General features: G+C 44.4%; 1 protein-coding gene across 1 annotated transcript in view; it reads right to left on the bottom strand.

The window, feature by feature from the left end:
- Galnt10 (polypeptide N-acetylgalactosaminyltransferase 10) overlaps window positions 1–13,714 on the bottom strand; it is a 165,582-nt gene that overhangs the window by 27,725 nt on the left and 124,143 nt on the right. The window contains exon 5 of the mRNA XM_048334333.1: window positions 1,519–1,704. Coding sequence (XP_048190290.1) covers window positions 1,519–1,704 — 186 coding nt within the window. The remainder of the gene's footprint in view (window positions 1–1,518; window positions 1,705–13,714) is intronic.

Here is a 13,714-nt window from a genome sequence, read left to right as displayed (position 1 = left end):
ACTTCTGCCTTTTTCTATATATATAGTGCTGAGAACTCAAACCTAAGGCTTCATGTATACGAGGCAAGTGCTCTACCACTAGGACATATTCCCAGCCCCATGCCTGGCTTCTTTCAGGTAATTCTGATGTCTGCTACAAGTTCATCACCAACTTCCAGTCTTCTCTGGACAGCTGATCACAATCTCCAGGAGCTCACCTTCCTTCTAGACTGGCGATTCCCCCAAGTAGCTCCATTGATGGCCCTGGCCTGTCAGTGTGAAGAGAACTTGGATGCTGGCCTTGCAGCATGGGCTCAGTGACTTATCACAGTCCAAGTCCTTGGTTTGGGTCCGGCCCATGGGCTATGCCAGCCCTTACCCAATCTCCAGTTTCCATGTCTCACTGCCCACAAGCTGTAGCAGACACTTCTGGGTCACATTGCCTTTTACCTACAGGCTCCCCCACTCCCCTTATCTGTCACAAAGAGCTTCCTGGATGGAATTGAACTTGGGAAACAGCACTGTGTGAGATTTTGGAACTGGACAGCTGGGGACTTTGACACGGAGGTCCTGAAGGAACAGGAAAGGCACTCAGTATCACTGAATTTTAGTTTCTTTGAATGACAAAACTGCATAAATTTGGGGGGAGAACTAGATCATGTGTGTAACCTGTGTGGCTCATTGTAATCACACAGTAAACACTAGCTCTGCTTTTTGACATAGAGCTGTCCCCTCTACAAAGTGTTTTTTTGGTGCCAGTACTAGCGCTTTAACTCAGGGGCCTGGGATCTGTCCCTCAGAAGTTTTTTTTACTCAAGGGTGGTATACTACCACTTGAGCCACAGCTCCACTTTTTTGGTGGTTAACTGGAGATAACAGTCTTGTGTACTTTCCTGCCTGGGATGGCTTTACACCTTGATCTGCAGATCTCAGCCTTCTGACTAGTTAGAACTGCAGGTATGGGCCACAGGTCCCTGTTCCCCCAGGACTTTTCACAGTATACAGCGATAGCTTAGTTCCCAGCAAAACTTAAGGTGATCTAAGAAAAGTACACTCTCATTTTCTTTTCTTTTCGTGCGGGTCCTAAGGTTTGAACTCAGGTCCGAGCCACCTCTATAAGCTTTTGTCACTCAAGGCTAGGGCTCTACTACGTGAGCCACAGGTCCACTTCTGGCTTTTGGGGTGGTTAAGTAGATATAAGAGTGTCATGGCATTTTCCTGCCTGGGCTGGCTTTGAACCTGGATCCTCTGATCTTGGCCTCTGGAATAGCTAGGATGACAGGCATGAACCATGATCTGCCCAATACTTACCCTTTCTGAGTCTCAGCTTCCCTTTCTGTGATAAGAAGGGACGGGAGGGACGGGATTTTTAAGGTCTCCTGGAACACCCCGGTGTTTCTTAACCGCTTATGCTACTTGGCATTCTACAGGATGCTCTCAGACAGACTAGGAAGCCTGCAGGGGGCCACCCTGGAGCAGACTAGGGCCCCTGAGGACCTGGGAACTCACTGCAGGCTGCCCTTCGCTACCCCTGCTTACCAAGCAAGGGAGGTAGCCAGTTAACATTGGCTTCACAGTGTGAATCCAAGAAGGTGATGACATCCCCAGTTGCTGCTGTGGCCCCGAGCATCCGGGTCCTTATGAGGCCTTCGCGTTTCTTGGTTCGGAGAATCCGTACACTGGGGAAGTGGGCCATGTAGTCCTCCAGTGGCTTCTTCAGATGTTCTGGGAGGGAGACACGGAGGAGGGATGGGTGAGAAACAACTGCTTGGTAATCATTCTCGCACACTATACTTCACAGTTTAGACACAGCTTTCTGCTACATTGCCCTTCTGATAGTCAAAAGCGACAGTGACCATCACCTGCATGCTACAAATGGAGAAACTGAGGCTCAAAGAGATCTAGTGGCTAGACCACTAGAAAGATCAGTGGCTCATGCCTGTAAAATCTAGTTACTCAGGAGGCGGAGATCCAGGGATCTCTCAGTTTGAAGGCAGCCAAGGCAGGAAAATCTGTGAAACTCTTATCTCCAATTAATCACTAAAATGCCAGAAATGGAGCTATGGCTCAAGTGGTAGGGCACTAGCCTTGTGCCAAAAACAAACAAAAAACCCCATACAACACAGCTAAGGGAAAGGCCCAGACCTTGAGTTCAAGTTATACAGATAACCAAAAAGGTCAGATGTGCCAATGTTGAAAAACTAAGATCTTCCTTCAATTTCTGGACTCTCTCTCCCCAGCCCTCCCCTCTCTCTCCAGTGCTGGGGCTTGAGCTCTGGGCCTGGGCTTTTTCTATTTATGTGGCACCAAGGCATTGAACCCAGTGCATTGTGTGTGCTGGGCAAGTACTCTACCACCCAGCCACATTCTCAGCCTTCTGGATTTTTCTTAGGAATCTGATCTTACTCTTCTCAAGTCCACCCAGTTTCAGTAGGGCTTAACCTCAGCCCTAGATCTCTGTAGGCTCAGGCATAGCCAATCAGAATGTTCCATTCCTTTGGCCACCATGATTGGTTTAGGGATGGTCATGTGACCTGAGCAGGTCCAAATAAAGTCCTGGGACTGAAAAATGAAGCCATTCTTTTTTGTCAGGGCTAAGTGAGTTGGCTTTGGTAAAATATGATGGTGGTAGTGGTGGGGATCTGCTAGAGCAGCAGGCAATGTGTAAAATGAGTAAGAGATGTTGTTCTCATGCCATTTTGGCTCCCCAACTCCCCTTGAACCCCAAACAGGGACTCCCACATGTTCTGATTCACATCATAGCATTTTCCTTTTCTTGGCCCCATGCATGTAAAGTTTTTTGAATAAATAGCTTTTTCTATTGAACATTGCAGCCTTAATGCTGGGTTCTCTTGAGTTGTCTTTATTTTTACTTTATTTTTAGTGCCAGTACTGGGGGCTTAAACTCACAGCCTAGGGCTCTTGCTTAGTGTTTTTACTTAAGGCTGGTGCTCTACCACTTGAACAACACCTCAACTTCTGACTTTTTGGTGGTTAGGCATCCCATTGACTTATGTGACTGGGCTGGCTTCACACTGTGATCCTTAGATCTCAGCCTCCTGAGTAGCTAGGATTACAGGTACGGGCCCACCAGATTCTAAGAAAACTCTACAGTTTATGTCACATCTAATGATAAATCAGTGTTTTCTTCCCACAATCAAGAGAAAGCTGTACACACTTACAACTTTTATTCATTATATTAGGACTCTGAGGAAGTTCAATTAGTAAAAGAAGAAATTAACAGCTGAATTGACTAAAAAAAGTAACAGTTTTCTTAGCTGTAAATGACATAATGTTGACATAGAGAATCCTATAAATTTTCAAGGAAACTAGAACAAGTGGTGTGACTTGGCAAGACTTCAGAATTGAGGTCAAAATTGAAAACTCAGTTGAATTTGCATATGCCAGAAGATAATGAACAATTAGAAAATGCAATTAAGAATGATAGAAAAATATCACTTACATTTTAGCAAAAGTGCTAAAATTATCTATTCTACAATTACAGAACACTGTGCAAAGATTCACACCAATCTTTGGGAAAGGAATAGTTGGAAGAGTCAACATTTCTTGATTTTTTTTAAACAACTTTTTTCTTTTTATTATCTTTAAGTAGTTGTACAAAGGTGTTGCCATTTAACAAAGCAGTGTATGAATTACAATCTATCTTGATCAGTGTCACCCCTTTCAACATTCTCACCCATCCCTCCCCTCCTCACTTCATCCTTTTGTAGGATGTACACTGGATTCATGACTACATTCTCCCCTTCCTCTTTTCATTCATTTACCTATTTCCCCTTGATTTCTCGGCTGACTGTGCTTATTGTAAAGCTACAGCAATTAAGACTGTAATATGGGCACATCCAAATCAGTGGAACAAAAATGAAAACCCCAAATATGCACTTAGCTTTCTGATCAGCTCATTTCCTTAAACCCATTCAATGGACTGGGACTGGAGAAAGAATAGTCTTTTCAACAAACGATGCTGGTTCTACTTCTTCAACTCACACACAATTAACTTAAAATAGGTCTATATGTAAGAGTTTAAACTGGCTGGGCTCTATTGGCTCACTCTAGCTACTCAGGAGGCTGAGAGCTGAAGATCAAAGTTCAAAGCTAGCCTAAGCAGCAAAGTTCTGAGACTCTTATCTTCCATTACAAACACACACACACACACACACACACACACACACACACCCTAGAAGTGGAGCTGTGGCTCAAGTAGTAGTAGCCTTGAGCATAATAGCTCAGGAACAATACCTAGGCCCAGAGTTCAAGCCCCGGGATTGGCAGGGAAGGAAACAAAACAAAACAAAACAAAACTCTTAGAAAAATCATTATTGTGCCTTGGGTTATAGTATTTCTTAACTAAGACATCAAACACATAACCAACAAGGCAAAAACAAACCAAACATCATCAGAATGAATCCCTTTCATCCATTAGAGGACATTATTAGGAAAATGAAAAGATAGCACACACAAAAGATATTTTAAAATTGTGAACTGGGATAGACTAGTATCCAGAATATATAAAGAACCACAACAAACTGGGCATAGTGATATATGCCTGTAATCCCAGCACTCTTGTGGCTGAGGCAGAAGGACTACAAGTTCCAGGCTACCTTGGCCTACACAGTGAGATCCTGTTTCAAAATAAAAGACAAACAAGTAACTATTGCAATTCAATAATAATAAAAAAAAAAAAAAACCTGGGCTGGGGATATGGCCTAGAGGCAAGAGTGCTTGCCTCGTATACATGAGGCCCTGGGTTCAATTCCCCAGCACCACATATACAGAAAATGGCCAGAAGTGGCGCTGTGGCTCAAGTGGCAGAGTGCTAGCCTTGAGCAAAAAGAAGCCAGGGACAGTGCTCAGGCCCTGAGTCCAAGCCCCAGGACTGGCCAAAAAACAAAAAAACCCAACTCATTCAAAAGGCAGACGGAATTTTTTGGGGAAAAAATTTAGAATGGCAAATATAAAATTACCATATGACTGGACAATTCTACTGGCACCAACCCAAAAAGAACTGAAAACAGGCATTCTAACAGCTCTGCATATGAATGTTGCATTATAGCTAAGTGGATAAACAAATGTGCTACAGTTCTCCATCAGTAAAAGGAAGTCTGGACACGTATTACAATGAAACTTAATGTTCAATGAAAGAAATCAAACAGGAGGAACCACACATGAACAAATTCCATTACATAAAATGCCAGAACAGTAAATCCACAGAGACAGAAAGAGGCTGAATCAGAAGAATAAATTGACCACTTACTGGTATGAAACTTCTTTTTGGAACTAGATAGAGATGAGAAACAACATCTTGAACATTCCAAATGTCACTGAACTGTTCACTTTCAGGTCTATACTTTATTTCAACTTAAAAAATGGATTAACCTGGGTGCTGGTGGTTCATGACTATAACCCTAGCTATGCAGGAAACTGATATCTGAGGGTCGTGGTTCAAAGCCAACCCGGGCAGGAAAGTTTGTGACAACTTTTACCTCCAATTTACGACCAAAAAGCTAGAAGTAGAGGTATTAGATCAAGTGGTAGCTCACTTGATGGAAAAAGCTAAAGGGCAGGGCCCAGGCCTTAAAGTCCCAGTACAAGCACCAAAACAAAACAAAACAAAAACAAAACAAATCTTCAGTGAAACACTACTTAACGTATCTGCCAGTTAGGGCATAATCAGTCAGTCAAATAATAACAAGTGTTTATAAGGATGTAGAGATCAGAGCCCTTGCCCATTATCAATGGCAATGAAAAAGAGCTGTGATCACTGGAAAATATAACTAGCAGTTTCCCAAATAGTTAAGTACACAGTTACTACATAAACTAGCAATTCCACTAGCAGGCATATACTCAAGAGAAATAAAAACATAGGCCCACACAAAAACCTTTGTGTTTCTTGCAGCAATATTCGGACTAGCCCAAAGTTGGAAATCACCTAAATGTCCATCTGAGGATCAAATTTCAAAGCCAACCCTGGCAGAAAAGTCTGGGAGGCTCTAATATGAATTAATCAGCAAAAAACCAGAAGAAGTTGGGCTGTAGCTCAAATGGCAAAGAACCTGCCTTAATTGAAAGAGCTAAGGAACAAGCCCAGTCCTGGCAAAAACAAACAAAAACAACAACAAATGAACCAAAAAAAAAAAAGTAAAAATAACTGGGAGGAGGGAAGGTAAGAATGTAATAGAGGTGATTTAGATTCTATACCCATGTTATATGCATGTATGGAAATGTCACAATGAAACCCCTGTGTAGAACTGTTGCTTAAAAAAAATAACTCAAGTGTCGGCATTCTTCTACAGTTGGTAACCTTTCAATGTAAACAAGGCTGGTCAGCTTGAAGATGGGGGCCAATGCCCTGGGCGTCAGGAGAGCCAGGCTGGGCGCCCCCGCCCAGCCCCGTGACTCCATCGCTCATCCTCTCTGGGTCTCAGCGCTTTCTATAAAGTGAGGTTTGAGGTCATGTCTCTATGGTCCCTGGGTGATCCTCTCCCCTCCATGGATCCCCCAAATCAGTGTGTATTTGACTCTGTCAGGGGCTGGAGCTGGGATGGCTTCCTAAACCAGAAAAATGCCTTCCAAACACCTCAAGCTGCTCCCCAGGACAGTTTCCAAGACACCATGCTGGCAAGCTGGGCTTTGGTAGATTTAGGCCAGCATCTGGCATCCCGTCCCTACTTTTCCTTGAGTTCCAGATGAATTCTGATGCCTGGCCAGGTCTGCAAACCCCTGGATTAACTCAGCTTCTTCAGATCAGAAACTGAAAGTGAGGCCAAGAAAAAGGAAAGCTCCCACCTCTAGCAGGGCCATGTTTCCCATTCAGGACCTTGGGCTGGGATACAGTCCTGCCCTGTCACAGAGCCACCGTGTGACCCTTAGCTACTGGCTCCTCTCTACGCAGACCAAAGTGACAGTGATGTGTGCTCTTCTGGAGATGGGCCTCTCTATAGGCTTTCATACTGCCCCAGGTGTTAGGGATGATGGATATGAAATAGGAAGTTCTCTATGTGAGCAGGGCTCAGTAATTTTTCCCTGTAATTGTCCATCACCATCTTCATTTAAAGTCCCTGTGAGCGCCGCGGTTCTATGACCTTATGAAATGCCCTCATCCAAGAAGATGATAGTAAAATAAAGCAACGATCTGGGGTTTGCATCAATGAATCTCTTCATAAGAAGGACAAGAGAAGCATAACTGCACCTAAATAATGGCTCCGACTTCAGCACACACTATCAAAAGGCCTTAATTGGGTCCATCTGTAATGACTGCAGCCATCTGTATTTGGGGGGAGTAGGGGAGAGAGGGACTTCGTGATGGCCTGATTGGGGACCTCTATGATTAGAACTGGATGAGGGGCTATCTCTCATTCTGATGGATTTCATGGTGTGGGCTATAGGTGATGAACTCATTCTAATTTGTGTGTGTGTGGTGCACTTGTCCTAGGGCTTGAACTCAGGGCCTGGACACTGTCCCTGAGCTTTTCTTTTGGCTCAAGGCTAGTGTTCTACCACTTGAGCCACAGCGCCACATCTGGCCTTTTCTGATAGGTGGTACTGAGATAACGAACCCAGGGCTTCATACACACTGGGCAAGCACTCAACCACTAAGTTACATTCCCAGCCCAACCACTGGAAGACTTTTAAAGAGACAGAAACGTGGTCTTGCTGAGAAAATACTATGTGATGATGAAGGTAGAAACTGAGGTGTCTGAATCATGTAGTATCAAGAAAAAAAAAAAAAAGAAATAGGCAAGGAAACACTTCCCCTAGGACCTTCAGCCAGAGTGGAAAGTGATTTTGGACCTCTAGGCTCTAGGAACTGTCAGAAGAGAAATTTCTCCTTTTATTTTTTTTTTCAGGCTAAACTGTGAAAGTATGCACACGCCAATTCTGGGGCTTAAACTCAGGACTTGGGTGCTGTCCCTTAGCTTTTTTGTTCTACTACTTGAGCCCCAGCTCCACTTCCGGTTTTTTCCCAAGTTAACAGGAGATAAAAGTCATGGACTTTTCCTACCTAAGCTAGCTTTGAACTTCGATTCTCAGATCTTAGCCTCCTGAGTATCTAGGATTACAGGCAAAAGCTACCTGTGCGTAGTTCTAAACACACACATACACAAATTAACAATATATTTCTATTTTTAATTAATACCTAGTAACTACATATTTATTTACATTCCGATGTGTGTTTATGATATGGAATGACCAATCAGATCTGCCTGGTGGACACATCCACATTATTTACATTATTTGCATTATTCCTACTGTCATAAGCTCCCTGATTTGTGTTGTCACTGCGGCTGTAGGATACTAACCCAGGAGTGGCCTGGTTCTCACAATGACACTGCAGCAGGAACACAGCACTAAGAAGACCCTGGAACCAGACTATGCTGTCCTTGCCTGCATCATAGCAATCTACAGCAAAAGAGACAAGGCAGGATTGTGTCTCATCTACATGGATCAGGTTTGGGTGATCTCTAGACAGAGAACTGATTATAGTACCCTGGGTATTGTAGACACGTTTATCAGAACTAAGGAAGGGAAGGGAAACATCAAAATGGAGAGACAAAAGGTAAAAGGTGGGGATAGGAATATGGCCTAGTGGCAAGAGTGCTTGCCTCGTATACATGAAGCCCTGGGTTCGATTCCTCAGCATCAAATATATAGAAAAGGCCAGAAGTGGCTCTGTGGCTCAAGTGGTAGAGTGCTAGCATCGAGCAAAAAGAAGCCATGGACAGTGCTTGGGCCCTGAGATCAAGCCCCAGGATTGGCAAAAAAAAAAAAAAAAAAAAAAGAGCCAGAGGCTCCTGTACATTGTGGAATTCTCCTTGGCTGTCAACCCCGTGAGGGCAGCAGATCACAGATCATTACCTTCATTTCAAGAGGAGGAAAGACAAATTGAGCACATTTGTGGTCCATGGTTTAATTTTGTTCAAGGCTTTAGTGCTCTACCACTTGAGCCACAATCCCACTTCTAGACTTTTCGGGTAGTTATTGGATAGAAGTGTTACCACAAATGTTCCTGCCCCCGCTGGCTTTGAACCTGGATACTCAAATCTCAGTCTCCTGAGTAGCTAGGATTACAAGGGTGAGTCACCAGCAACAGGCTGGCTGGTCTAAGGTTATTAACAAAGCCAGCAAACTAAGTACTTAAGACACGAATCCATGTTAGTTGTAGAGGAATCTTTACTGCTCTGAGAAATCAACTTAGTTCCCACATGAAGTTGATCAGAGTTTCAATCTCTGAAGCCTCTGAACCTTGCAGAAACACATGTAAAAGAATATTAAAATCCAAGCCCTGCCAGCCCCCCTCCCCCGCCCTTTCTGGCAGGACAACACAGAACATCTGAGAGAGCAGGCCACTCCCACATCTGTTCATCTCACCTTCAGGATGGCCCAGGCTGCCCTCAGCAGACTTAAGCTGGCTTTAGGGACACATAGGTTCCTGGCCTTGTCATGTCTCAGCTTTGTGGAGTTCCTGGCTTTTAAAGTGCCATTGCTCATTTGTTTCCTGGATAGATTTAGTCATTTGTATGTAAGGGATTGCTAATTCACTTGGGAAAAAATGATGAACATTGGCAATGAAAGGCATCCCCTTTGGTCCAGTTTTGGTTCTCAGTTATTTCAAACCAAAGGGGGGAAAAAAACCCTGCTAAGACACAGAGGGCCTTTGTGAGCAATGTCATTGTGGTGACGGATGGGGCTCCTTTCAAAGATTCTCCAACCCCAGCCCCAAGGATCCAGAGAGAAGCTGGCTTTTACAAAGATGTTCAATCGGTCCCAAAGATTTTATATATCAGAGAGCAGTGGCTTTTTTAAACCTTCTTCTGACCATGACACTCATGAAGAAACATATTTTACATTATGTCTTGGGATACGCATAATAAGCATTACTCACATAAACTAAAACAGAAGGTGTGATGCATTGGGATGAATTTTCTCTATAATATCCTGTGTGTTAAAAAAAAAAAAAAAGCTGAGCCAGAAGCAGGTAGCTCATGCTTGTAAAACTAGCTACTTAGGAGGCTGAGATCTAAGGACTGTGGTTCTAAAACAGCCCAGGCAGGAAAGTTTATGAAACTTTTTTTTGGGGGGGTGGGGGGGCTGGTTGAGGGCCTGAACCCAGGGCCTGGACACTGTTCCTGAGCTCTTTTGCTCAAGGCTAGCACTCTACCACTTTGAGCCACGGTGCCACTTCCAGTTTTCTGGTGGTTCATTGGAGATAAGAGTCCCACAGACTTCCCTGTCCAGGCTGGCTTTGAACTGTGATCCTCAGATCTCAGCCTCCTGCGTAGCTAGGATGACAGGTGTGAGCCATCAGTGCCTGGCTGTGAAACCCGTAGCTCCAGTTAATGACCAAAAAGCTGAAAGTGGAGTTGTGTCTCAAGTGGTAGAACAGCAGCCTTGAACAAAAAAGCTAGGGGACAACACCTAGGCCCCGAGTTTAAGCCCCAGTACCAGCATGCAGGTATATGCACATATGAGTACACACACACACACACACACACACACACACACACACACACAGAGCTGGGCTTGATAACCCTGTAAGAGTGATTTCATCACTTCTTCATAGGTCTACTTAAAACATGAAAAAAGCCCAGGCTAGGCTGTATTCTGGTACAGTGTTAACCAAGGCCACACCTGGTCCTGGGGTAACGTAGGCTCTAACCGCTGCTCCCCACCGAGGCAGGTGCTCTCTGAGAGGCATCTTTTTGCTACTGCTATTAATAGGAAGCTTGTGAGAAATCACACACACGTGCCTACTGTCTATCTGCATGAACAGGACGGTCACCTGCATTACTTACCCTGATAGGTCACTGCTACTGTTTTCTGATGATCTGAGCGCTTTGGAATAGCTATCAGGTAGAAAAACCCATTTCTCACAAACGGCCAATTTCCTTCTGCCAAATACTGCACCCAGCCTATTTTAGTTATCTTTTCTATCATCGTAAGAGCTGTCAGGAAAGCCTGTGTATCAGAGCTGTAGGAATCTATGAGCCTATTGTCTTGGCATCTGGAAGCCATCAAGGCTACTGCAGAACGAAGAGCGCTGGGCTGAAGTCTTTTGTCAAAGGGCAACATAACTTCAACATCTTGCTGAACTGTTTCCTAATGCAGGGGGGTTTCAGCCTCCTCTCACTCAATGGCCTTTTATGTAACACCTGTTTCTTTTTGCAAGGTACCCTTTAAATGTCTTCAAATAAAATCTGTATACTACCTTTAGAACAACAAAAAAATAAAATCATTACTGATACAAGCTGTTTGATACTTTTTGTCAAAGAAAAATTCCTATAATGCTGGGAGCCAGCATTCAGGAGCTGGGAGCAATTCAGGAGGCTGAGATCTGAGAATCGTGGTTAGAAGCCAGCCTGGGCAGGAGAGTCCATGAGACTCTTATCTCCAATAAACTACTCAAAGAAAAAAAAAGCGGGGGAAAAATGAAGGAGGAGGTAACAAGTTGGATAAGAAACGTACTTGCCTTACATATGAAACTGTAACCCCTCTGTACTTCACTTGGACAATAAAGAAGGGGGGAAAAAGCCAGTAGAGCTGTGATTCTAGTGGTAAAGTGTGTGTGCATGCGCACACACCCACAACCACTACCACCACACCAGCAACAACAACAAAATGAATTATGCTTCCTCCTCAAGTAATCACATCTACCAGCTGGCTTCCAGAAGTAGACAGCACTTCATCACACAAATTAACTCCTCATCCCTATTCTGCAGATGATAAGTAATCTATTAAAAAAAAAAAAAGAGAGAGAGATAGTATTATCTAAACAGGCAGCCCTGTCTGCACTTTTAATTTCATCTAAATGTCTCAGCCCCTTTTTAGTAGGTGAGCAGGGCCATAAATCTGTTTAATAATCAGACGATGAATCAAAAAGAAATTCCAGAAGCTACCAAGATCAAGTTAATTACTGCTCTTTGCCAAAAGGCCCTCCCCACCAATTGGCCACAGAAGGGAAGGTGGGCCCTGGACCTGCCCATCCAGCCTGCCCACAGCTGGGGCTCTTCCAGGAAACAGATCCATGGGTAATTCCAATTGTGGGCTTTAGAAAGCTGCTCTTAAATTATATCAGCTTGTCAGGTGTCAGAGAGCAACATGTGTTTCATTTAGGATGCTGGCTTCCATGCCTATGGTTCAAGGTGTTATTAAGAGGGGGGGAAAAATTCTACTTCAGCATCAGTGTTGGTCTGTCAGTTTCTATTTGTTAAAGGGCAACAGTGACTCCTGGGGGGAATTTTCCTGCTCAGCTCACAGGGAGAAAATGTGGAACATATGTCAGAACTTTGCTAGCACCCACTCCAACTGCCATTCACCACCCCCCCTCCAAAATCAACCAACACAACCCACTCAACACCGAGTATTTCAAAACCTTCGAAGTCGCCTTTTGGTGTGTGTGTGTGTGTGTGTGTGTGTGTGTGTGTGTGTGTGTGTGTGTGTGTGTGTATGCTGGTACGGGGGTCTGAACTCACACCGAGTATTTCAAAACCTTCGAAGTCGCCGTGTGTGTGTGTGTGTGTGTGTGTGTGTGTGTGTGTGTGTGTGCACGCGCTGGTACGGGGGTCTGAACTCAGGGCCTGGACTCTCCTGCCTCTTAAGAGTTGTTTTTGTTTTTTCTTTCTGAAAGCTAGCACTCAATGACTTGGAGCCACAGTACCACTTCTGTTTGTTTTTTGTTGTTGTTGGTTTTTTTTTTTTTTGTAGTTAAAGGATAGAGAATCTCTCAGACTTTCCTGCTGGGCTGGCTTTGAACTGGGATCCTCAGGTCTCAGCCTCCTGAGTGGCTAGGATTACAGGTATGAAGCATTGGCATCTGGCTGTACACAATGGTTTTTTTTTTTTGCCAGTCCTGGGGCTTGAACTCAGGCCTGATCACTGTCCCTGGCTTTTTTTTTTTTTTTTTGTGCAAGGCTAGCACTCTGCCACTTGAGCCACAGCACCACTTCTGGCTGTTTTCTGTATATGTAGTGCTGGGGAATTGAACCCAGGGCTTCATGTATTGGAGGCAAGCATTCTTGCCACTAGGCCATATTCCTAGCCCCTGTACACACTGTTTTAAAGAGTTAGGTATTTAAGGGCTGGGAATATGGCCTAGTGGCAAGAGTGCTCGCCTCATATATATGAAGCCCTGGGTTCGAATTCCCAGCACCACATATACAGAAAAAGCCAGAAGTGGCGCTGTGGCTCAAGTGGTTGAGTGCTAGCCTTGAGCAAAAAGAAAGCCAGGGACAGTGCTCAGGCCCTGAGTCCAAGCTCCAGGACTGGCAAAAAAAAAACAAAAAACAAAAAAGAGTTGGGTATTTAAAGATAGAAGAGAAAGGAAGAATGCTGGCTTAGGTTTGGGTGTAGGGGGTGAAGAAGGCAGTCCTGGCTTTCCTCCCTGGATGCTGGGACCACCTACATCTTAGGAGGTGCAACTGGGTCCCCATCAAAGCCACATGGTATGAAATTCCAAGGGGCAGAGGTAGAGAACCAGTTCAGCTACCTCATATATGTCTCACACATTCCGGCTCAGCTGCTCCGAGGAAAGGGGCGTGTCCATCCTTTAGACACACACCCCTCTGCCAAGGCTAGAAGCTGTATCCTGTGACCAATGATGGCTGGGAAAGTGAGTTTTCCCACAGTGTTAATGGTACAGGAAGGAGAAGATAACCATTCAGGAGAGATACCCGCTCTGCTCCCAAGTGTGCACCAATTATGATGATTACTGGTTTCCTTA

Source organism: Perognathus longimembris, chromosome 25 (genome assembly GCF_023159225.1).
Source record: "Perognathus longimembris pacificus isolate PPM17 chromosome 25, ASM2315922v1, whole genome shotgun sequence".
Taxonomy (NCBI): domain Eukaryota; kingdom Metazoa; phylum Chordata; class Mammalia; order Rodentia; family Heteromyidae; genus Perognathus; species Perognathus longimembris.
This window is presented reverse-complemented; position numbering and strand designations above follow the sequence as displayed.